The 26,147-nt window shown below is 41.0% G+C and overlaps 2 protein-coding genes across 2 annotated transcripts in view; one reads left to right on the forward strand and one right to left on the reverse strand.

Annotated features, from left to right (window-relative positions):
• LOC134624791 (barrier-to-autointegration factor-like protein) overlaps positions 1-26,147 on the forward strand; it is a 361,649-nt gene that overhangs the window by 293,477 nt on the left and 42,025 nt on the right. The window lies entirely within an intron of this gene.
• Positions 5,908-7,541, reverse strand: LOC134618364 (bifunctional phosphoribosylaminoimidazole carboxylase/phosphoribosylaminoimidazole succinocarboxamide synthetase-like). The gene is made up of 7 exons (XM_063463732.2): positions 7,425-7,541; positions 7,160-7,339; positions 6,937-7,050; positions 6,772-6,855; positions 6,512-6,692; positions 6,268-6,426; positions 5,908-6,189 (listed from the first exon to the last, which is right to left on the reverse strand). Exons 1-7 carry the CDS (start codon positions 7,539-7,541, stop codon positions 6,023-6,025), a joined length of 1,002 nt encoding a protein of 333 aa, XP_063319802.2. The 3' UTR covers positions 5,908-6,022.

The raw sequence follows: 26,147 nt of genomic DNA on the forward strand, positions 1-26,147 counted from the left end.
GCTTTATGGGAGAACTTTATTGTTCACTACGGGTTCCCCAGTCGTCTGCTCAGCGACCAGGGCAGGGACTTTGAGTCTAAGACGATCAGAGAACTCTGCACACTGATAGGAGCAGACAAAGTCCGTACCACCCCGTACCATCCCCGGGGAAACCCAGTGGAACGGTTTAACCGGACCCTCCTTGGTATGCTAGGGACCCTGGAAGAGAGAGACAAATATCATTGGAGAGATTTTGTCAAACCTTTGGTCCATGCATACAATTGCACGAGGAACAGCACAACAGGCTATTCGCCTTACGAACTAATGTTCGGTAGGCAGCCCAGACTGCCAATTGATCTTGTCCTGGGAATCCAAACTGATATGGCAAATCACAAGACCCACTCAGAGTATGTCAAGGGCCTTCGTCAACGCCTACAGGAGAGCTACTCATTAGCTGCTAAAAATGCCAAGAAGATGGGAGAGAAGAACAAGGCTAGGTTTGACAGGGAGGTCAGGGCAGCTGAACTCTTAGAAGGGGATAGGGTCTTAGTGAGAAACGTGAATATCAGGGGGAAACACAAACTGGCAGATCGGTGGGAACAGAAAATCCATGTTGTTGTCAGACGGATTAGCAACAGTCCTGTTTATGTAGTCAAACCTGAGACAGGGGAGGGGCCACACCGTACGTTGCATAGAGACCTTCTTTTGCCGTGCGGGTTCCTACCTGCAACTGAGATCAGAGAGCAAAGTTCTTCCACTGACGCATCGAGAAAAATGAGACTGAGGGGCAAAACAACAAAAGGCGCGCAAGGGGACACTGATTGTCAGGAGGGCGAGTCGTACAGTGATGAAGATGAACTGTATCCTTGCACATGGGTGCCAGAAATCATCACTAGGAGTCCTTTCCTGCAGAGGGAAGGAGGCTTAAATGAGCCTCAGCCAGTTTCCAGGGAATTAAACCCAGACACCCCTTCTTTTGTGCCCCAAAGTTCTGCACACTTACCTGAGAGACCTACTCACGAGCTTCAACCAGGAACTCCTCTTGCTAGCTCTGAGAGCAGTGGTTCATTTACGCATCCTACTTCACACTGTAGGACCCCAGACCATATTGTCATTGATATTCCTGAACCTGATATGACACAAATCCCACCTGATGAAGAGAACACAGATCTCATCACCACAGACCCTGTAGTTGCAGACACTGACCATGTAGTATCTGAGAGTCAAGAGTCCGAGAACACAAGTGTCAGGCGTTCCACTAGGGAGAAACGTCCGCCTCGGAAGCTCACCTACGATGAGCTGGGGGAGCCTTTAACCTTGGCCATCAGTTCATTCTTTCAGGCTTTAGGGGCTGCTATTTCACACGTGTCTGTACCTGTAGGGGCAGGTATGCATGCTGGGACTCATGCAGTCTAGAGGGGGAGAATGTAACCCTGGTAAGATTTACAGCAATCAGAAGTACAGGGTTCTTTGAATGCATCGTACTTCTCGTCTAATAGTTTAATTTCCGGGCTTGCCCTGAAGGCATCACCTGCAGCTCGGTGCGCGTGAAGGTGTGGTGTAGAGGAAAAAAAGACGGCAAGGAAAAACTCCATGCTGCTGCGAAGCACGGTTTTTCCCAGTTGAAAGAGAGAAAAGAGATTCCAGTAACATTTGTGAGAGAGCTGCCGTTAGCGGTGAACCACAGACGGGTACCTACCTCGAAGGAGTCGGAGTGTTTCTTTGAACTTTTTGAACTATTCTGACTGGTTTTTTTGTGTTGAGGAACAATTCCATGTGTGCTGCATAAGGAGCTGCCATCGCAGATCTAGGACATTGTTGCTGCTGTGGAGGCCTTCTGTGTGTCAGGACGCGACTCGTTGATGCCTGCCGTACCAGGAGGGCGGTAGGAAAAAAAACAAAAGGAAGTCCACCTGAGAGACACTTTATCATTTTCTTTTGCTACTTTTTTCATCGCCTGGAACTCAGGTTGTTTTTTGTTCTCAAACCCAATAACTGGTAATTAAATGAAACTGACATTATAAAAACTGATGGTTGACAACCAGTAAAAGTCTAGTGGTACCACATTTTCTTTTCTTTTTCCTTTTCTTTGGGGGTGTTGAAATATTGTGTTTTCTTTCCTGTCTTACATCTGTTTTGATTGTTTCAATTATTTTTGTGATGCATTTGAGTTGTTTGCTGCATTTGAAGGTATCCCTACGTTGAGGATGAGCAAAGGGAACTGATCCAAAGAAAATATATATATAAAGCAAACTTCGTTTCACAAACCTGTGGTTGTGCGTGTTATGTGGGTTGGAAGTCTTATTGCTCTTACAGAGTTGCTACTGCCAATCTCCTTCCCAAACCTAGATTCAGAGATTGTAGACATTGCACTGTATAGATCATCTCTTCATAGATAGAGGGACACACGTCCAGGTTACACATGGAAGAAACACACTCATTGAAGATTCTCAGCATCATCCACCTTCATGTTGATCCTCCAGGTGAGTGAGTAGAGTTGAGTGTGTGTGTGATCAGAGGTGAAGCTGCTTCCTGGTTGTTGATGTTTGTTTCTAAAGATGTTGTTGTTGAGACTTTGTAGAAAGCAGCTGGTCTGAGTGATGTGATCAGAGTGCAGTAGATAATGTCTGACAGCAGTTTGAAGAGGAAATGGATTCTGTTCTGTTCTTCACTCATCACCTACCTGACAGCTGACACCTCACACCTGTTTCTCACCTGCAGGTCAGAAAGGAGGAGATACAGAGGATGGAGGGAAGAAGGAGGATTTACCTGTTCAGCTGATGTGCTTCTTGTTGCTGCTGTTGTTGGTTTTCTGAAACACAGAAAGTGTAACAGGGTCAGAATACAGAGCAGATCTTCAAACAAAGATCAGTGATATTTTTCAGTGTCGTTCAACAGAAACGACCTCCAGCTGAAGCACCAATCAGCTTGTGCCATAGTAAGCATCCACTGTCAATTATTATTATTTATTTAATCCTCAAAGAGGATTAAAACTCCAGGGACAGTATATGTGATTGGCACCAGGGATGTGCATTCTCATCACTAAGGGAGCATGGTCTGAAATAACAATAAATTGATAAATCAGCACATTCTCCAAACTGTGTCGATACTGTGTCGACACAGTGTTACTGGTTTGCTCCATACTGACACCTGCTGGACCTTAAATATCATCGCAGGCAACTTACTTGCGACTCACAACAGACACTGATTCAATGACTTTGTCATACTTGTACACTGTAAGGTATTGTACTTTCCATGGAATCATTTTATATGATTTACATTGCAAATATTGTAGAAATCTTTAAAATATATTGTGAATTATATTAAGTGAAAATTAAATGAAAGTATTGTGAATATAATATTACCCATTTAAATATAATTGACTCAGAGTTTGTTATAAATTTCTATTCAGAAAAATAAGTTTAGCCAATACTAAGGGGTTGGCAGTCCTTTATAATAAAATGCAGGACTGCCTGGTCCAGAAGTCTTCCTAGATGCTTGATTTCAAAATAATAAAACACATAAAAGACAATGATGATAAAGCTCTTCAGTGTCAACATAGGCCGACCTGTGTTCATTCTCGGTGTGTTTGTCTCCTCATTTTCACGTTTGGCTCTGTAATGCCTGAACACTGAGGAGGTGCTTTTGTTTGTGTAAGAAATGCAGAACAGATGCGACATTTAACCTGCATAAAATGAAATAAATAATTTACACTGCAGGTCACATCGCTGTTTTTCCTATTCTGATAGATTCCACTGAAACAAAGACAAACAAACTATTTGCAGTTAAAAGATCAAAATGATCCCACACAGCAGAAACATTTCTTTTTCTTTCGAGCTTTTTGTTATGGACAGATGAGTATTTTTATTTATCTTTGCGAGAGTAATTTTGTGGGGTTTTTGGTGGCGACTCGTTCCGTTGGCAGATGCGGATGTGGTATCTTTTAAACACAGTTTGGCGCGTTGGCGATGAGCGATACAGCGCCTGTATCGATCATGTGACTTTTTCTTAAAGCGACGCACGCACCGACACAGGCTTCACTCTGTGAGCTTGATACAAACTGACGGTGCGTCAGTGTTGCTGGATCCATCACTAGATTGTGCTATAGTGAGGCATCCACACTGGCCGATATTTAACTTGGTACCCGCCCCCTTCAGTTTACTGGGAAAATTATTACCCCTTCTTAGCACATGTCATTGGTGCCACTGGTTTCATGTTCTGTTACATTGTTGCTGTTCCTTTTTTAGTTGAACTAGAAATTTGTTCAAGTTTCTATGAAGTACTGAAGCTGACAGAAAAGCCAACTTTACTGAAGTGTGAGGTCATTGATGTATTTTGGTCCTAAACTATTCAGAGCTTTATAGACCAGCATCAGAACTTTAAAGTCTATCCTCTGACGGACAGGCAACCAGTGCAAAGACCTCAGAGCTGGACTTTTTTGGTCTTAGTGAGGACTCGAGCAGCAGAGTTCTGAATGAGCTGTAGTTGTCTGACTGATTTTTAGGTAGACCTGTAAAGATGCTGTTACAGTAATCAAGCCTACTAAAGATGAATGCATGGACTAGTTTTTCCAGGTCCTGTTGAGACATCAGATCTTTTATCCTTGAAATATTCTTAAGGTGATAGTAAGCTGATTTTGGTATTGTCTTAATGTGTTTTTCTAAGTTTAGGTCTGCGTCCATCACTACACCCAAATCTCTAAATCTTTAACATTTACCACATTAACTGAGCCCCACAGAGTCTGAGGTGGAGAAGGAATTTCTGTCCACTATAATTTAAGATGCATTATTTATTTGGTGTAATAAAATTTTGTTAAAGCATCAATCATAGCAGTTAGAACGACTTCTTCAAAGACACGTTACTTTATTCTTAGAGCAGCATAAACAAATTAAGCTGCACACAGTTAAAAAAAAAACACTTCATTTTTCACATAACTATTGTTTTCTCACCACACAAAGCCTCTCGGCCGCCCGGTCTGTCAGATAATCACTTTAGGCTAAAGATGCTGTGTATGTGGCAAACACAGCATGACTCACACACAAAGACACCCAGATGGAGGACAGTCAGGGAGTTTGTTTGAAGCAGATAAATGCTTCTGTAATTTGCTCTGTGGTGCTGAATTAGTTTAGACACACAGTGTTAAACACATATTTATATTTATCACACATAGAAGATTGATTTGATTTCAAAGACACATCATCACAGCTGATATTGTAACTGTGCCTGAATCAGCTGCTCCTGTGTCTCGCAGTCGTTAGTCATGTGATTCATCATGGAGTCCACTTCATGAGTCGGGTCAGCTTCGTCAGTCCCTTTGAAGGGACCTGTAGAGAAACTTGAGGTTCTTGTACTCAGTGTGACTGTTTCCAGTCAGATCAGGGGAGCATCTAAAGATCTTTTTAAAAGAACAGTGTATAAATGTGACGTTAAACTCATTTTATTCATAATTTAAGAAATCTGTGTTCCCATCTGTCTTTTCCTCACATTTCTCAGCAACCTTGAGACTAATGTTTACAGGATGTTGTGACTGCATCCATGAGTTCGTGCACTGAGTGAGATGAAAGAAATCATGAAAACCCCCAAATTATCATGAGATTCATGAATACGAGTATTTAAATGTTTTATTGCATCGAGTCAGAAAAGAAAGCTCCATGACACGACTTCCTGTCCACGTGTCCGTGCTGTGAGCCACTATCAACAAACTGTTTACATGTTTTGATTCCACTTTTTGCTTTTTCTTTTATTCAACCAGGAAGATCCCACTGAAACAAAAACCTTTTTTAGGGAGACCTGACGATGGGCAGCAGCAAGTTACAAAAATGACACAATTAAACACAGGCAGCAACAACATGCAGGCAAAAATAAATAAACAAATTAAAAAATCCATAAAATTGAGAAACTATAACAAATCTATTAGAAACAGTTCCATGTTATAAACTTGGCCTCAATGAAATGAATTGTGTCATTGTCAGTCCTGCAGTTGGCTTCAAGGGTGCTAAATGGACCAAAGCTCTTTTGTTCAGTGTGATGCACGCTGGGCTCTTCAGAGGCTGCAGGCCTGGAACTTCTTGTCAGCCAGCTTGAGAGACACCCAGGTGTTGAGCATGGATGCCCTCAGTTTGCACCACACCAGGTGGTCCCTCAACCCCAAGATCTGCGCTGCAAACTGAGCACAAGCTTCAGGAGACAACACGGTGGAGCAGCCGAGACCTGCAGGACAAAAATAAATAAATGCAAAAACAGCACGTATGATTAACGCTGCACGTTACAGTAAAGAGCTCTGCTCACCACTTGGCATGCGGAGGGATGACCAGACATGTTGTGGTCCCCAGTCTGGAGTGAGAGGAGGGCAGCTGATCACAGGGTAAGCCGTGTTACCAGACATCACTGGGCCGAGGCCGTTACTCCTCCCAGCCACAGCCACGAACACAGTGGGTACGCCATCACCTGCAACACAGCATAAAGAAATGATGCGATTAGAAAGAATCCCAGATCAGAATAAAGACGCAGTTACGTCAGTATTAAAGCACACCTTCATATTCAGCTTTAATGCGCAGCGTCTCATCTGGACCCTTGTGTGCCGAAGTGACTCTGAGGACACAGGGGATCCCGTAGGAGGCGCACGCCTTTCTTATCTTTTCACAATGGGCCACGTCTGAGGTGGAGCCCATTAAAAGCACCACCCTGCTGCTTGCCTGGGGCTCCAGCAGCAACTGTAGATACACAGAAACCATTGAATCATCACTTTATGTCAGTTTTTAAGAATAGATCAGAGGCATCTGTTTGCTGTACCTTGACCCTTTCAGAGACCCACTCAAAATTCCTCTTCACCATCTGCATTGCCTCTGGGGTCACTTCCTTCAGCTCTCTGTACACCTACAAAGGGGGAAAGAAAAGTTTCAGGCTTGTGTCTTTTTTTCATATCAGCATGAAAATAAATCAAAGTCAGTCCATCACCTGTTTGTCTTTTTGCTGGCTCCGATCTCCAGCTGGCCAAAGCCTCCATGAATCGTTGTCAATCACGTCAGCGAGCACAATCTCTCCACTTTTCACACTGACGCCAAATTCAATCTATAAGCAAAGAAAAAGTCCTTAGTTGTAGTTCTGCTGCAGCTACAGGAGAAAAGTGATCGCACCAAGATGTGACATTAACCAGCAGGGGGCGCTGCTGCACAGCTACCTTCATGTCCACCAGGGTGCAGTTCTGAGTGGCCCAGGCCTTCTCCACTATCTCAAAAATGGCCACAGTGCTGCGACTCATTATGTCCACCTCACACTGACCAATAGTGAGCCCAGCCAGACACAGTTTGGCCTCCAGCAGCTGCTCCTCTGACCACTGAGGATCATTGTTGGCATCATCCTAAAAACACAATCAGTGATGAGTTTGCTGCAACACTCAGACTGCAAACACACGGAGAGAATCACTGCACGCCTGCAAGACTCACTTTAAAGAACATCTCCATCTTTAGAGGAGAAAAGCGGTAGCCCTCTTTGACTCCTGGATTCCTCTTGAGGAAAGATCCAGTCGCCACTCTGCGACACACCCACTCAATGGGTATCATCTGGCAGTGCGCTGCAATGAACGCCGTGTCCGAGTGCTGCTTAACAAAGGCCGTCTTAATGCCTGAGGAGAGAAGGGTGGATATCAGAGCAACCTCACAGACAAATTACAACATCTGAGATTAAAAACTATATTTTATTGAATTTGTATACATTAAGTATTATTGCATGATTATCATTTCTGTTCATGCACGAGATTTAGTTTTTTCAGTCAGTGAATCAACCTTTGATACAAGCTGTTGTTTCTAAAACCTTGTGCAGAAATAAAAACCTCACCAGACTCCTGCAGCAGCTGGAACACGCAGCTCGTGGTTTTGTTGGCAATGGCAGCTTTGCCCTCGATCTGATCTTTCTTCACGGCGTTCCCAGCTGTGATCTGGTCCTTAGACTGGACTAGAACCAGTCCCGGCTGGTCCACCAGCTCGAAAATCTGTTTAGTCTTGCCCTCATTGAGCTTCTGGCCGATTTTTAACTCTGAAAACAAGGAAAGAATTAAAACATGAACATCTAACTGAAGCTCTAAAGTGCAGATTAAGGCTCGTGCAGTACCTGGGGTGGAGGCCATGGTGCTCGTGGATCCTGAGCAGCCCTGAAAGACAAATCACAAAACACGCCAGTGAACTTACAGAAGAATTGCTTCATTTTAGTCTACGCCCATAAAAGCCGGATTTGATTTCCTAGCAGGCAGCACTTGTTTCTTTTTTGAAGAAGAAAAAAGTGGGAACACAAATCGCCTTTTAACGTGTCACTGTTGTTAGCAACATGTTATCATGCAGCTTGTCTGTAAGGATGTCACATGATTGCCACATTCTTGGTTCTGATGAAATATAAGATACAGTTGTTGAGACCAGGCTAGTTTGAAGTTATTAATGTGATGACAGCTAGACTTTGTTTTTGGTTCATGAAGCTGTCCCACATACAAATCACACCTTAGGTCATGTGACCCAAATAACCCATGCATTGAGTCACACGTCAGCTCAACTGATGGGACCCTTAACGACTGCATAGAAACCGTGTGGGTCAACGATCCATCATCCATGAGAGGTGAAATGTCTTCATGAACCAAAAACCCTGGTTTCCTTCAACAAGCTTGCAGTTTATTATATTTTTCTTTATTTCCAAATTACACTGAATTTAGAAAGTCAACCAGACAACCACAGTTTAGCAGATTGCACAGCACAGAAGAGCTAGCTCATCAGGCTGAGACTCTGTTTACACCTACAGGCCAGTGGCAACTCTTTCAGTGACGATGTGCACATCCTGGTTTGAGTGGGGAGCCGTTATGTGAAAAGGTGATGACATCTCTCAACGATTGCTCATCATCTCATAGTGATGTGATTGGTACACATGGTACCAGTTTGCATACTGACGATCCTGAAACTGAATTGGTGGCTCATTGTTAGTCAGTGGTGCTGGTTTCAGTTGTTATGCAGCTGTTCTGCTTAACACTAGAATTACTGGTGCAAGTCCCTACCACTACATTTACTAGCCCTGCGCAAATTTGCGTAAATTCCCCTGAAGCTAACACCTCCTAGCACCCTGCTGAGATTTTCACAGGCCTTCAGCTCCATTGTTCTCCTGATTTTGTTGTGCAAACACACCCTCCCCCAAACCCCAACCAGGAGAGATTCAGGTCTTTCTTTTCAATCATTTTAAGACTCTACAACATGTACCTGCAGCCTACAACACACCATGGTAGTTTATATGTGCAGTATTTTTCATATGCAATATTAGTTCTTGTCAATCCCTGTCACTACATTGTGTGCCTGTCCATAAAGATATATACACAATGTTGTACATATAATTATATATCCACTCTGTACATAATACACATGCAGTGTATTTATACATACATACATACATACATACACACATACATAAAACACACACACCAATATTTTTCAATACACGTGTCCATATTTATGTTTCCAGATTGTTTGTATAGTGCACTTTCTATACTGTGCTCTTGGTACAGTTTTTATTTTTATTATTATTTTTCCTGCGTTTGTCTTGCACTGTCTACTTTTCTGAAATGACAATGCAGATTTTTCACCTGTGGGACTAATAAAGACAGATTAGCTACGTTTGTGTTTGTGTTTGTGTTTGTGCAACATTTGCATTTGTTTACACTGACTCACGAATTTCTGACACAGGTAAACCTGCTGCGATTCCTGTTGCAGCTGTCTTGCACCTGGCACTGCCTGGCACGAGACACTTCTAAGCACTGAAGTGGAGAATACCTCTCGCTGTGTAGTGTCTTTTGCAAGTTGAGGAAGTTCTCGCCGGACTTTATTCACCGTGCCCAGTAACGTTGTTTTGCACTGCATGAAGACATATTTGATCTCCAAATCCGTGGCCATCCAGAACTTGATCCCAAATTCGTCTGGCTTGGTTGCGATTTACTGTGTGAATGGACAACGAACCTCGGTAGGGAACAGCTGTTCATCTATGGTCATGTGTTCTCCTGGAGTGAAACTCTTAGCACAGTTCTCGTTGAAGCGTGTCCAGATGTCGGAGATCGCTGCAAATTTGTCTGTTTTCACCCGTTCTGCCCGCGTGTCCTTGTCATCAAATCGAAGGTGTTGCATAATTGAAATGAATCTATCTCGGGCATTGTCTCTTTGATTACTGGCACCAGAAATCTTTCTGACCAGCAATCCACAATGGCACCAACAGGACACATGATTGATCTTACAAACAGGATTGAAATGAATGCCATCAGTTCATGAACTGACAAATTCCAGTCCGGCTCTGATCTGTGGGCTTGATGGGCCGTACAATCCCTGATGGGGAGTAATTGCAATAATTAGAGAATGGTAAATTTACATGAAGCTCACTGTAAATGGGTTTATATAAATATCATATGTAATATGTCAATGACAAACCTTAGCAGAGTCTGAGTCCAGCTGCACAGTGAAGCACGAGCGATTTGCTTCTGCTTTGGGCATCCCAATGTCCTCCTCTATCCACACAGTGCCGTCTTTTGCAGTGTGGCAAAAGAACTGAGGGACAGAATTTATTTTTTATATTTTTTTGTTTTTTAATTTTTTCTATTTTTACATTAACAGGCAGAGGAGAGAACATGCAAAGCTGGAGAGATCACATATGCTACTGTATCAGCAACTATTCATTCTGTTTTCACACATTTTATTTCTATAAATTAAACAGACTTATTTTTCCATATATTGTGAATGTGTATCTTTCATATTTGCAGGTCAGTCAATGTGTGGGATATTTTGTATAGATACAGCAGGCATTTTTGAGGGTTGTAACACAGATTTTTCTCTTGGCTTGGATCGGAGCTACTCTGAGTGAACAAATGCAAATGTGCCAGGCCTCAAAGATAATGGGTGGTTTGCACAACCAAAGCAGGAGGAGATTCGAGCTGACGACCTGTGAAAATTTCAACAGGGGTGATTAACACCTCGGGACTTCCACCAGAAAATAAAAGGTCAGTAATTCTAGGAGGTCTTAGGTTCAGGGGATTTACGCAAATTTGTGCAGGGCTAATAAATCTAGTAGTAGGGACTTGCAGCAGGAAAAAAAAAGGCTCAGTAATTCTAGTGTTAACACCCCGCTGAGATTTTCACAGGCTTTCAGCTCCATTGTTCTCCTGCTTTTGTTAGAGAACACAACCAACCAGGAGAGATTTGTGTATGTGTAGGAGTGGCATTGCTTGACTACAGCGCTGTGCATAAAAGCAGACCGACCAGGAGGGAGAATCATTTCTTCTTCGCATTTCTGAGAACGCACATCGGGATGGCCTCCGTATCACTGCCAAGCAGGAAGAACCTCTCTGCGCAACAGACTTTGGCCTTGCTTCAGGAAATGAACGAAGTGGATTCTGATGGAGGAGGGCTTTCATTTGTCCAGCAGGCCACTGATGCCTCCTCAGAAGAATCTGAAAAGGAGACGGAACAAGAACCCAACATGCCTCCACGGAAGAGGCCCCGTGGTACTGGGAAGCCCAGCCAGAGCCACACGGCAAAAGACGGCACTGTGTGGGTTGAGGAGGACATTGGAATGCCCAGTGCAGAAGCAAATCGTTCGTGCTTCACTGCGCAAGCTGGACCCACAGAGTTTGCTAAGGTTTGTCATTGACATATTACATATGATATTTATATAAACCCATTTAGAGTGAGCTTCATGTAAATTTACCATTCTCTATTTGTTTATCTTCCGACAGCGTAAGATTACAAGTGTGCTCCAAAGCTTCCTTTGCCTGTTAGACGTGGGAATGCTGCACACCATCAGGGATTGTACAGTCCATCAAGCCCGCAGAACAGAGCCGGACTGGAATTTGTCAGTTCATGAACTTATGGCATTCATTTCAATCCTGTTTGTAAGAGCAATCATGTGTCCTGTTGGTGCCATTGTGGATTGCTGGTCAGAAAGATTTCTGGTGCCAGTAATCAAAGAGACAATGCCCGAGATAGATTCATTTCAATTATGCAACACCTTCGATTTGATGACAAGGACACGCGGGCAGAACGGGTGAAAACAGACAAATTTGCAGCGATCTCCGACATCTGGACACGCTTCAACGAGAACTGTGCTAAGAGTTTCACTCCAGGAGAACACATGACCATAGATGAACAGCTGTTCCCTACCAAGGTTCGTTGTCCATTCACACAGTATATCGCAACCAAGCCAGACAAATTTGGGATCAAGTTCTGGATGGCCACGGACTTGGACACCAAATATGTCTGCAGTGCATCTCCTTACTTGGGAAAGGACCCCAGTTGTCAGAAGGAAGAGAGGCTGGCAGAGAACGTGGTCATGAAACTGATGGAGCCGTTTTTGGATGATGGGAGAAATGTCACAACGGACAATTTCTTTACTTCACAGTCACTGTCGCACAGACTGCTGCAGCGCAAAACAACGTTTCTGGGCACGGTGAATAAAGTCCGGCGTGAACTTCCTCAACTTGCACGGATGTATTCTGTAAGAGCAGCAACACGCAGGTGGCCAGTAGCAGTTTTCTACAATATGCTGGACCTGGCGGCGGGGAATGCCTACATTTTGTACAAGGCATGTACAGGGTGGAGAGGCAAAAGAAGATTGTTTCTGAGTCTTCTAGCTCAGGAACTTCGTTGCCGATTCATGCAGTACAAGGAAATATTCGCACAGGCTGCTGGAGCTGCTGTGCCAGGGACTGGAAAGACAACGCAGTGCCAGGTGCAAGAGAGCTGCAACAGGAATCGCAGCAGGTTTACCTGTGCAACATGTAAGAAATTCACCTGTGCCAAATGCAGGGATGATGAACACTGGGTCTGCAAACTCTGTAAAGTTTGAAACGCTTTGAAATAAAACAGACTTGTGTATCAGTATACTTTGAATGTGTGTCTTTTGTATCGATATGGCTGTAACACAGAGGTTTGGCCTGCCTTGGATCTGAGTAAACAAATGCACGAACACACACACAACACAATTATATGTACAACATTGTGTATTTATCTTTATGGACAGGCATACAATGTAGTGACAGTGATTGACAAGAACTAATATTGCATATGAAAAATACTGCACATATAAACTACCATGGTGTGTTGTAAGCTGCAGGTACATGTTGTAGAGGCTTAAAATGATTGGAAGGAAAGACCTGAATCTCTCCTGGTTGGGGTTTGGGGGAGGGTGTGATTGCACAACAAAAGCAGGAGAACAATGAAGCTGAAGGCCTGTGAAAATCTCAGCAGGGTGCTTGGAGGTGTTAGGTTCAGGGAATTTACGCAAATTTAAATTTGCGCAGGGCTAGTAAATGTAGTGGTAGGGAGTTGCACCAGGGAAAAAAAGGCTCAGTAATTCTAGTATTAAATGCTGTAAATCTGTGTGTGCGTCACGTGTGTCTGAGAATTTCAGCGAGTATAATTTAATGGGGGGAGAAATATAGAAAAGAAACAGGGCAGGGTTCGGTGGTTGAATCATCCGTCCCCACCAATGCCAAAACCAAATCTACGCCCTTGGATGATGATGGCAGCAGCATCTGTTCTTCTCTGCGTGAGTAGCTTAATGTTGTTCGTGTGTAATTTACGTTGAGTAGGCTAACCACGTTAATTATATCATCATGCATTAATAATTAATGCATGATGATGAACTAGCAAACACAGGTTGTTGGAAAAGTTTGTGTTTTTTCCATTGTTTAAGCACTGCTTCCAGCCAAGAGTGATACCACATACCCCCTGTAGCTGCAGAAAAGGTTTACATTGATATCTTTTTCCAAAAAAAAGCTGAACATGAGAGGTTTTTGGACCAATTTTGTGTTCTCCATTCTTTAAGCACCGGTTCGAGCACCGTTTAAGCACTGGCACCGTTTCAAAAGTACCGGTTTGGTACTGGTATCGGATAAAACCTAAATGATACCCATCCCTAACGATGACTGTATTCTCGTTAATGAAGAGGAGGCCAAAGGCCCATGTCAAGCCCAGTAGGAAGAGCAGAGCGATGGACCCTAGTGCCCAGGACCTGATCGAAGCGGAGAACGAGTCATTCACTAACACTGAGTTGATGCACAGATATACTAAGACAATTTGAAATGTCTTTTTTCTTCAAAAATAAAAATGTGCGAGTCTCACTGAATAATTTAAACTCACTTAATATTATCCAGGTGGCTGGAGTCAGGCTTTAGTGCCGAAGAATTGTATATCATCTTGTGCAAAGTGATCATGAGGAAAATGAGGTTGCGCTAAGGAAAGACGATAGGAAGAAATAAATAATGCGCAGTGAGCACTCTAGTCCAAAATTACTATTTTCATATTGTTAATAACATCGCAAAATTGCATGCTGGTGAAATACTTCTGACTGCGGGATTTCCAAATATGGAGGCTAATAAAAATAAAAATATGGAGGCTTGACAGTAAAGCTTATACCATAATAACAAATGAAACAGGTGCAATGAAGCTCCAGATGAAGTAGTTATCCACTCGCAGCGAGCATCTGGAGTGGCACAGAGGAGACGAGTGAGTTATACACAACTAAACCAACAAACAACTGTACACTCACACTGAGCTCATGCACATGAATGCACACACTCTTTCTCTGTCTCAGCGGATGATCTCATGAAGGCTAATCATCAGGCTTTGGCTAAGTGTGTTCAGAGAACCCAGTCTGTGGGGAGGTGTAAGAGCCCTTCACACGGCACTGAATATTACATTTCCATCTGGGGGAATAGCACAATCCTACTTCTCAATCTGCAGGTGCAAAAGGCCTGTATTCACACGTACACTTTCTTGGTCCCATAGCTCCTGTAGTCTATGGCTGCAGAGATGCCCACCACCAGTGCGGGGAAGCAGTAGCCGCACAGATAGTAGTACTTTTTACGTGAGTACTCGCTCTCAAAGACCTCCACCAGTATGAGATAGAGCTGCACACCCTCCAGACACATCCAGGAGAAGGCAGCCAAGAAGAGGAAATGCAGAAGGCCAGCAAAGATGGGACAGGCGATCTGAGGGTGGCAGCCATGGAGAGAGCAGAGAGAGGGAAAGGAGAAGAAGGAGGAGGAGAGAGAAAATATGAAGTTAGAGGAGGAGATACAGTTAAGATTAAAGTATATAACTGAGTGAAAACCACAAGAGGATAGAACAGAGTTACTATCAGAGTTACTACTGCTGGACACTGACAAGGGAAAAATGAAGCGCTGCCCCCTGGGTTACAGGCTCCGTGCATATTATTGAGTGGTGATTCATTACTCAGTGCAGTAAATGTTTTATAGAGTAGCATAATGACACAGGGCCTCAAATTCAGCTTCAAAGTCATTCAATAAAAAAACTTAAAAAGTCACCTGTGTTGTGCATAATGACATTTTCAATCCGGAATCTGTAAAAAGTAACTAGATCTTGTCATTCAGTATCATTACAGAAATGGACACAAACACTAAGCTTTAATGCCTGAATTATGTCTCAGCTGGAAATCTACATGGTAAATCACACCATAACTTACAGTGTAACAGGAAACTCCTCTAAACTCTACACCATAACTTTAAAGGTCCTCAGAGTCAATCAGAGAGGTTTCTGGTTACATCATAAATTATAATCACTATATTTCTTTAGCTACAACTTTAGCTTCGTGTACTGATAAGTGATTTGTATACTGACACAGAACAAGAGGAATTGAGATGAGGATTTTCCTTTGCTATTGTTGTCCATGCAGTTGGATTTCTTTGTTGGGGGCACCTGGTTGTTGATGTTTGTTTCTAAAGATGTTGTTGATGAGACTTTGTAGAAAGCAGCTGGTCTGAGTGATGTGATCAGAGTGCAGTAGATAATGTCTGACAGCAGTTTGAAGAGGAAATGGATTCTGTTCTGTTCTTCACTCATCACCTACCTGACAGCTGACACCTCACACCTGTTTCTCACCTGCAGGTAACACAGGAGGACAAGAGAAGGATGAAGACAACAAAGATGGAAGAAAGGAAGACAAAGGGAAGGAGGATGGATCTGTTGGTCTGATAGTTTCTGCTGTGCTTCTTGTTGCTGTTGGTTTCCTGATCTACAGAAGATGGAATCTGAATCCTGCTGATCCACATGTAGCAGAGCATCTTCAGCCTGAATGTGAGTCAGATGAACAAACACAAAGATAAATAAATGATGGTGAACATCCAGCAGACGGCTGTAGAAAGCTGGATGTTCAGAGTCTGATGTTATTTCTCTGATGATCATCATGTTCAGACTCAGACCAACAGTGTGTGTCTGTGCTGTCTGTCAGTGACTCTGAACTACAGTTTCTTCATCTTCAGGCTGTTCATGAGATTTACTGACACAAAGTCAAACTGTGTTACAAACACACATGAATTTCTGAGCTCTGATCTCAGAGTCAGTGAGTGTTTTTGTGTTGGAGCTTCAGCTGTTTGTAAGAACTTGTTCTGTGAGAGATGAACAACACAGACCTGAGATCAGCTGTTACACACACTGAATGAAGTGACAACACAAACGCTGTGTGATGATCTGAGTGTAGATGAAGCTCTGTGGATTCTAGACGATCAATAATCTGCCTGATTGTGTTCAGGATCATTGATCAGTTACAAATGAATGAGCTGTGACTCAGTTTGGATGTAGAAATGTTGTCTCAGTCAAACTGAGCTTTTTCATGTTTCTATGAACTTTGTGTGTGTTGAATGCAGCAGGAAGAAAAACAAAGTGTGTGTAACAACCCTCTCTGTAACTGATGCTGCTTATTTTACACTCAGCAGGTTTCATCATCTTTTCATTAAATACAGCTGAGAGTGTTTTACAGTCACAGTGTTATGATTGTTATGAAGCTACAGATTTATGGAGCTGCACACTCACAGATTTCTGTCTGATCCTGATACTCTGAAACTTTTATTGAACTTTTGTTACAGAACAAACATAAATAATGTTCAGCTCCATGTTTACATGTGTTCAGCATACGTTACCATGGTGATTTAACCAGGCTGGTGAGAGAGACGACTCTGTTTGCCCGACACAGCTCACTAACACATCACTCTGGCTTCATATTTAAATTCTTCTGTTATGAAACATCAACATGTTAGCAAACTATAAGCTGAGTGTCGCTGAAAATTTTTTAATTACATAATTACTGACTTTCAGCTTTATCTTTAATATCATGAAGGCAGGTTTGACATTTAGGTTCTTTTATTCATTCAAACACAAATATGTTCACATTTTTTATAAGAATCAAAGTGTCAGATCAGAAAATCTGCACAGTAAAGTAAATGTTGTAGTTTCTGACACTTTGCATGTTTAGCATGAGGCTAAAATTCCCCCTCAGTGGGTCACTGGTGACCTGCTGGATGTTCAGAGGTTCATTAAATCCAACATGACTACAAACTCAAATGTCAAAGGAAATAAACCAAATATTTAAAGTCAATCATTCTGATCATAATTGTACTTTGACCTTTAACCTCTCTGCTCTGTGTTATTTCCTCTTTCATACCTGAAAACCGTCCCAGTCTGGACAAAATGTCAATCTCCAAACAGCGAGTCAGAGAAAATGAGCGAACAGCTTCATTAAACTGATTATTGATCCAGAGATGGTTAGATAGAGATAGTTTGAGTTGATCCAACTTAGACTCAGACATTTCTCTCAGTCTGATCCTGACACTCTGACGCTTTCCAACGTCGTCTACTTAACTTCTGCTGCAGGGAAATTTTTAAAATGTAAATCTGTAAATATGGCAAATTTCCCTTTTGTGTTTTTGTGATGTCTAGGGTAATGCATTTTGAAGACGGAGGGTGGCGACAGTACTTCTTCAGTGCACTGTGAGCCAAGGGCCATTCACATCAGACACACCATGCACTGCGTTCACTGCTAACTAGAGCAAAGGATCGAAAAATTGTCGCTGGCAGCTGTGCTCTGCTTGTATGTCATTTTTTTTGCAGCCGCTCTAAGTGTACTAGATGCACCTGCTCTTTGTCATTTTAAAACATGTATCTTTCTGACTTGATGTCCTCTATGAGAGTTTGTGTTGCATTTTGTTGATGTCTTTCAACCTCATCACACAGACACAGATACCTGCCAACCAGTAACAGCCAAATAAAATCTAAAATCACCTAAAATCTCACCAAAACTAGAGCTCAGACTTCCTGGCAGGAGGAGCTGGAATCATGCAAAGGTGGATCCTTTAGGAGTCCTTTTACCTTATACTTTTTTAAATTAAGGGCAATCAGAACAAAGGTAGGAAACAGAGGAGACAAGGGGACAATGGCAGGTAACACCCAACAAAACTGCCACCTGAGGCTGCATGCGGTTCATTCATTTCACAGGGACAAATTAGAGAAATGAGAAAATCCTGAAAAACGAGGAGAAGAATGAAGGATGCAAGATGGAAAAAGGAAAGGAAGAAAAAAGCAGATCGGAGTCGGCATCACACTGAGGAAGCATCACTGATGATCTGTCTGTGTCCATGTTAGTGTTTAAAGTCCAAACTTCTTCCTCTATTGGCCATATATAAACCATGTGTGAGGATGGTGTTAATGTAAAATGTGAATCATAGTGTTCCAGTCAGTCATCTGCAGAGGTGGGTTGTAACGAGCTACATTTACTTCATAGATTGATGGATATGAGTGTGTTTTCATGCTGATGTGTTTCAGAGGTGTTTTTGGCCCACATGATGCTCGTCTTTGAATTTAAAAATTAAAAGTAATTCTTGTTTCCATTATGTTTTCTCTCATTTCCTGCCAGATCTCCTGTTCAAATGGCAGACTTTCATATTACAGTTCAGTGTCACGGTGCCCCCTGTGAGCAGACTGCACTGAACACATCCCTAACATGTTCATCTCAGGCACAGAAGCTCCACCCACCTGTTGTTCAAACCATCTGTTGATAAGGGGCAGCCAATCAGAAGAAAGTTTCCTTAAAGGGGGAGGAGCTAAAACACCTTGTTTCAGATAGAGGATGGATTATATTAACATCTATTTTGGCCTAAAGTCACTTCAAGCTGCACAGAGCAGGAAGACAGGAAAATTAAAAACTAGATTAAAACTAAATCCAGATGATTTTCAAAATAAAACACCTTGTGCAGGAAAATACTCTGAACTCCAAATCACACCTGATGAGATTTCAAACCAGAACAAAACTGGAATTTCAACATGCAGTTACAGTATGAGCAGCATGGAAGCTCTATGATTTGTTCCCAGTAAAGTCTCACTCTAAATTTCTCACTCTTTTGATGGAAGCCATAGGACGAGAAGAATATTCGAAGGAAAAGACTATGCCAAATATCTCACATTTCATAGTAAATGTATCTATTTTTTCACATTTTTTTTCCATGGTCAAAATTACTTTATTATAATGAATTGTCTTTATCTTTAGCCGCAGATGAAAATGAATATTTCTACATTGGAAGAATGATTGCAGTTTCCATTGTCCATGATGGTCCAGGGCCATGTTGTTTATCCCCAAACTTCTTTATGTACCTTGTTGGAAAAGACAAGACATTCGAGGCACCAACTGATGATATACCAGATGAAGAAATCAAGAAGGCTCTACTAGAGGTAAATTTGTGATGTTATGATTCTGACAAACGCCAATAAATGCAAAATTTTAGTCTTAGTTATCCACTCAACATAATCTTGGTAACTAACCGATGCCTGAAATGATTACTGATTGTGTAATCCAAGACTGTGTTAAATTGCACATTAATAGACAGCATGCGAAGGATGTCACTTGTGCATGTGTATGTGTGTGTGTGTAATATATATTTTTCTCTTTAGATAAAGAATGCAACATCTCTAAGTGAGCTCCGAGTAATCTCAGAAAAACACTCAAGCATGCTCCAGACAGCAGGATGCTATCGATTCATGAGGACACTGGAGGATAAGAAGAAGGTAGTAGTGGATTACATTCAGTGGAACTTCATCTACCAAAACCATCTTTCCATCCAAAGGTATAGAATTCAGACTATTATGTGCCCATTTAACAAAATCTTTTCAGAAGAATAAACTGTTAGTTTTTTTATTCCCATGAAATTCAAAGGACGGACAAAGTATATTCTAAATGCAAGACCTTTTTCAGGAGTGAGTGAGATGAGTGTCTTAGCTAGATAAGAATGTTGGTTACTTTCTTAACACAATAGTTTCGGATGTGAAGTTTTGCTTTTTTGCACAAATAACATTAAATATTTTATTAAAAATTAGACTGTTTTCTAGTTTCAGAGAGGGTCTAGCAACACTGGATTTTCTAAACGCCCTGGAACAGCATCCTTCACTCTTCTTCTCATTCATGTGCTACACTGAGACCAGGCTGACAGCTGATCTTCCGGAGACCATCTTTCATGTGCAATTTGGTCCACCTGGCAGCTCTAGGCGTCAAGAGGAGACAAGAGTACTAAGCTACTGGCAAGACTATCTGCTTTCTGTAGAAGGCATTACATTTGGTTGAAAATGTTGAAATGAGTACATTTATGTTAGCAAAGTGTAATGGCCCCTTTCCCCTGTTTATTATCATTAGAAATAACTTTTATTCTCTTTACATTTTCAGAGAGAATAAAAGTCTGTCTCTTGAAGACATGCTTATGTTTGCAACTGGACTGAGGGAAATCCCTCCTGCAGCAATTGAGCCAAAGCCACGGCTTCTTTTCCAAACCACTCCACGCTTCCCTGTAGCAGATGTCTGTGCAACTATCAAAATCCCAGTGTTACACAGTTATGAGGACTTCCAAGAAGCCATGGATTATGACATCCAGAACTCTCCTGGGTTTGGGCTTCCCTAAGGTCCAAGTCCTTTTGCTTTTAAGCCACATTTATGGTTTTAGTAAACATTTAAAGTTTGTGATTTTAAAATCTGAAAATGTTGTTTCTAATAATTTATAATAATTTCTGTAAATCACATAAAGTTTAATGCATCGCAGAAAGTTCAATCAGGTTTTGGAATTTCAAAAGCATAATATCATAGTGGGACAATTGAAAAAGTTAGACATATTTCACTGTGTTAAGAAATTGCCAAAGTAACAAAATAAAACATTTCTGAAGTATTCTAATGTACTGAGACACGCTAATATATTAGCACAGGGAAAAAATTTGATAAATTCAGTTAAAAGGCTTTATTTAATCAAACACTTCTGTGTTTGATTACATTTTTTGTAAGATATCCAAGTTGTTCTTGGAGTTTAAAAAAGAAAGAAAAACCCACATAAATACAGGTATTGCAGAATTCTTTTGTAAACCTTTGTCTGTAAAACAGATCTCCAAATTAATCAACGTGTTTGTTACAGTACCTAATTAAAAAGGAACAAGTTATTTTGTACAGTATGGTCTTTTGATTTTTTCAGGTAGAAAGCGTACACACTGAAAAGTTGATGGTAGTGAAACTATTTATATAAAAACCTTAGTACTATTTTTTTTTAACATAAATACTCATTAAAGTTGGTTTGTGACAATTAGTGTCAGTGGTAATTGTACCCACATCTAGCAGATGATTTTACATTGACTTCTAAAGTCCAGTCATATTTTTGAGTGTTATATAATTTTCAACTGCAGTAGTCCAGTTGACTGGTCGAGGGAGCTCACTCTGTCTTTCCAAGTTTGTGAAATTAACCTGGAGATTGTCGTCCCCACATAGACTGTACTGAGCAGGTAGAATGTGATCAAACTGGTGCAGGATTTCTTGAGGCACTTGGAATCCACACTCTCTTCCACCATACCTTAGGTCAGTCAGAAAAATGAACAAATTCAGTCACTTCTCCAGGTACTATCCTTCAAGGTTACTGCAAAAGTCTAAAGTCAATCTTATAATTAAAAGTCAGTTCTGGAAATTGTGATTTCAAAGAATCTTAATTATGCATATCTACATTTGTTGTTTTTAGCCAAGATGTGATCCAAAGTTAAAATATGATTCTGTAACATGTTTTTGGTTTTTTGGGTTTTTTTTTTGAAAAATAAATATAAAAATAAAACGTATGTGCATGAGAACAGAACTAATGGCAAAACCCAAGTGGTAGCTTTAATTTCTATTCAGCAAAAATGTGAAAACAACAAAACACACTATTCAATTGCTAAAGTGAGTAACAGAGTAACAGTTAGGGCAAATTGTTAAACCTAAATGACATACTGCTTACTTAACTCAAGTGGTTAGGTCAAGAAAGAAAAGAGTGCACATAAGGGATGGACTGTTCCTGAACCATTTTATAAATGAACAAAAGGTGGAATAACTGCAAGCTGGACAGGTATCCTGCACATACAATACACTATACTGAGGAAGAAAAACTTTGACTAAAACTATGAAATAAAATACATGGACTAAATACATACCTATGAGGTAGGTGATACATGGCTTCTGGTTTACCAGATGGACAACAAGATTGGCGCAGGTCGGATGGTGTGAGTGTTCCAGAGATCTCTGTACTCGTCAAGCTTTTTTTGCAAGACACTGAGGAAGACCTATCGTAGAAGGCATTTATGTTCATGACTGCCGTTGAAAAGATGCCTCTCCCTCAGGTCACTGAAGAGTTTAATCCAGAACTGAGTTCTAATGGTGGAATGACAAGATATATAAAATTTAATAACACAAGTAATTCAATGTAGTTGTCCTCTTTAAAAAAAAAAGTTGTAATCTTAAGAATATTGAACTGTGCGCAATTTCGTTCAAAGAAAAGCTTATTCACATGTTCTGAAGTGTTTCATCAATGCACTGCAGGAAAAAAAAGCAACTTCACACAAATAACAAAATTGAACAAAATGATTAATCCTTCTGTTATTCCTGCATTCGCAGCTGAACTTAAGAAATGTTGTAATATACAGGTCTGTCCATATAAATGTACTATTTTGTTTCTACATGAACACTGAGGGTGTTATCACTTGTTAGATACACAGAAATCCAAAAGCTAGTGAAAACATCAGTACTTTTTTTTGGCACACAAAGTCGAAGAAATGTCTGAAACGATTGACCTCCTATAACAAATGGATTTCTGTTATGTTGGATCAATGTTCTTATATTACTCCTATTACAGTTCTCAAATTTGAAGAATCCCTTGTTGTTTTATTTATATGACTCCCTGCAAGTAAACTATTTGATCTAGATGGTAGTTTGGTACTACGTAGGCACGCAAAATTTAATAAATTTTACTCAATTTTTAACAGATCAATCCTTACTGATGCCATTGTCTATAGGATTTATAATAATTTATTAAAATGTTGAATGGCAGTTTGTTTGTTGTTTTTCATAGTTCCTGTTTTAGGACTTTTGTGAAACGTGTGAGTCGGACAAATGTCACTGGTATACCAAACCATTTATTATAGTTTTTGAAGCAGTCCTGCATCACATGAGAAAATGTGTAGAGGACTATGTTTTTGTTTGTTTGTTTGTGACTGTAATTTAATATTTGAGTATAAAACCCCACCCACAAAAAAAGTACAAAACACCTTCAGAACCATTCAATTTTAGTTTCAGAATATATTTTAAAAGCCATGTACCTTTGCTTTTTGAACAAAGACCACCAACTTTCAATCCGTTGATTTGTAGTTGAGGTGCCATAGATATGACTGTGGGCTCCTGCAAGTTCACCTCCATGGTCAGATCTTAAAGCTCAGTGAATGGCTGCCATTGTGCCATTTTCTGTGCCACAGTCTGTACGAAGGCATGCTGGAAGTTGACCAAACCGTGTCATGCACCCATATAATATTTTGCAATGATACCAGGGTCATTATTTGAGCTGCCACAGTTGAGCCACATAACTTTCCTTGAAAATCCATCAACACATGCACCAATAGCAACACCAAAGGGTTTCAGCTTATCATAACATGCCACACTTGATTTGGTCCTTCTGAAAAATATCCTCTTCGAACAAACCTGCGTTTACAGCGACGCTTAACACCATATGGATCTAGTCTTGAGAGTATGTGCTGTGGTGGATTTTTGTTTGATATGTATAACTACATACACTATATATCTATCTGCACTGAACATATATATTTTAACTTTCATGTGGAGTCTGAAGCACAAGACATTTTTGCTTCACCGAAGTTTATTAAGTTGGTACAGTAACAGGGCAGTTAATGCTGTTGAGAGTTCGCCTGCATAACTAACATTGTAATAGAGATCCTGAACACATCACAATAAAATACCGTACAAAATAATCACACACACACACACATACTTTGAACCTACACTGAAGTGTTTTTATATATGAGAAAGCATGTAACCTATGTATTATATGTTATAAGACTGTGCCACTTGCTGTATAAGATTTAATAATTAGGATTAATGTGTGACCTTTGACTGTGTCATGACCTATTGTGATAAGCCAGAGCAAGGGGTACTCAGAGTCCTGACTGGCCTTTGGCCAAGACCTTGGCCGCTACCTGACCCCTGCAGCTGTGTTGGGCGTGTGGGAAAGTTACCCAGCAGCAGGGGCAGGGATACTGGTCCCTATATATGTCAGTGCGCCCCAGGGTGGCTGTGGCTACAATGTAGCTTGCCATCACCAGTGTGTGAATGTGTGTGTGGTTGGGTGGATGACTGGATATGTAAAGCGCCTTGGGGTCCTTAGGCCTAGTAAAGCGCTATATAAATACGGGCCATTTACAATTTTTATATTAGGGGACCAGAGGACACCCCAGAGCTCTTCTCCTCCTGCTGCTGCTTCCTGTCCATCTCTGTGTTGCTCTGCTGTCTGTGCTTAAGGCTGTACACCCCGGGGTTTTCGCTTTGCTTGCTTTTCTGCTTTGTAATTCTCTTGCTAAATGTATGTTTGTATTTTTCCTGCTGTTCATATGATTCAGTGTATTAAACTCTGTTCCAAGAATTCTACTCTTTTACAGAGCATCTTTTTGAGTGTCTTGATTTTAATTGGATCTAAAAGGATTGGATCTCCACATCGTTGATGGGAGAAGGTTAGCAGGATGGCTTCAAAATTTGCGACCACAGTGCATTACATCATTTCTTTTAACTGTCAGATGATACTTTTGTCGCAGTGTCTGACACATGGATCTGTAACCCAGAAGCTGACCTGAGGGACTGCTAGAAAAGTTTAACATAACTAATTGTCTGTCCTGAATCAGTCTTATTAGGTAATGTTCAAATAATTTTTATCATTCCAGTGACCTGACATATAGACATAAACGTACAGACACACACAGACACAAACATGCACAAACAAGGGGTGGAGACAAGCAGACCGCCCCTTGTTTCGCAGCAGAAGGGAGGACCCGCATCCCAGACCCTAACTACTCTGCTACAACACACGTAGTCTGACTCTTGTCTCATGATCCCATGTTTTGTGACTATTGAGTGAGTTACTGAGGTTGCTCTAATATAGTTTAGTACTATAGTATAATTTAGGGGCAGCATGGTGGTTAGCACTGTTGCTGAACAGCAAGAAGGTCCTGAGTTCAATTCCACCATCTTCAAAACAGCATCAAGTCTTCTAGGTGCACTTGCACACAGTTTTTGAAGGAACTCGGCTGGTAGGTTGTTCTAAACATTTTGGAGAACTGAGCACAGATCTTCTGTGGATGTAGTCTTCCTCACATCCTTCTCTCTCTTCATGTAATCCTGGACAAACTTGATGATGTGCTCTGTGGGGGGGCTGTACAATCACTTCCAATACTTCTTGTTCTTCTTTACACTGAAGATAGTTCTTAACGACTATTCTTACCTGCAGAAAAAAATGTTGGTGCAAGAAGAACAGAGAACAAAATATGAGCTCAAGATTATAATCTATATTGACTAATGAAAGTGAGCTTCTGTATAATTAGTGTTTATTAGTGATGTCCTTTGGTGTATTGCAGCCCTTAGGATTAAGTTTTACTTCAGTGCAGTTCAGTGGTTGATGGGAGGGATTTTATTGTTGTCACAGAGATCCTTAACAGGGAGGCAAGGCAAGGCAAGTTTATTTATATAGCACAATTCAACAACAAGGTGATTCAAAGTGCTTTACAGAGACATTAAAAACAAAAACAAATAAAAAGCATGATCTAAAATTGATTAAGACAAACAAACAAAACAGTATTTAAAATAAAAAATCAAAACAGTAGATAAAATCAGAACAGTAGATAAAATCAGAACAGTAGATAAATTCAGAACAGTAGATAAAGTCAGTAGTTAAAATGTAAGTTTTGAAATTTAAGCTTAAAAGTGTGGATTTGGTGCTTTATTCAAAAGCAGCTGAGAATAGGTGAGTCTTCAATCTGGATTTA

The sequence above is a fragment of the Pelmatolapia mariae genome, linkage group LG3_W (assembly GCF_036321145.2).
Source record: "Pelmatolapia mariae isolate MD_Pm_ZW linkage group LG3_W, Pm_UMD_F_2, whole genome shotgun sequence".
NCBI classification, from domain to species: Eukaryota; Metazoa; Chordata; class Actinopteri; order Cichliformes; family Cichlidae; genus Pelmatolapia; species Pelmatolapia mariae.

Coding starts and splice junctions, on each gene's coding strand:
- LOC134618364 (XM_063463732.2), bottom strand. CDS start 7,541: ATGATACCCATTGAGTGGGTGTGTCGCAGAGTGGCGACTGGATCTTTC. Junction 6,856..6,936: donor GCCAGCAAAAAGACAAACAG/GTGATGGACTGA, acceptor CCCCCTTTGTAG/GTGTACAGAGAGCTGAAGGA. Junction 6,693..6,771: donor GGGTCTCTGAAAGGGTCAAG/GTACAGCAAACA, acceptor GTGTATCTACAG/TTGCTGCTGGAGCCCCAGGC.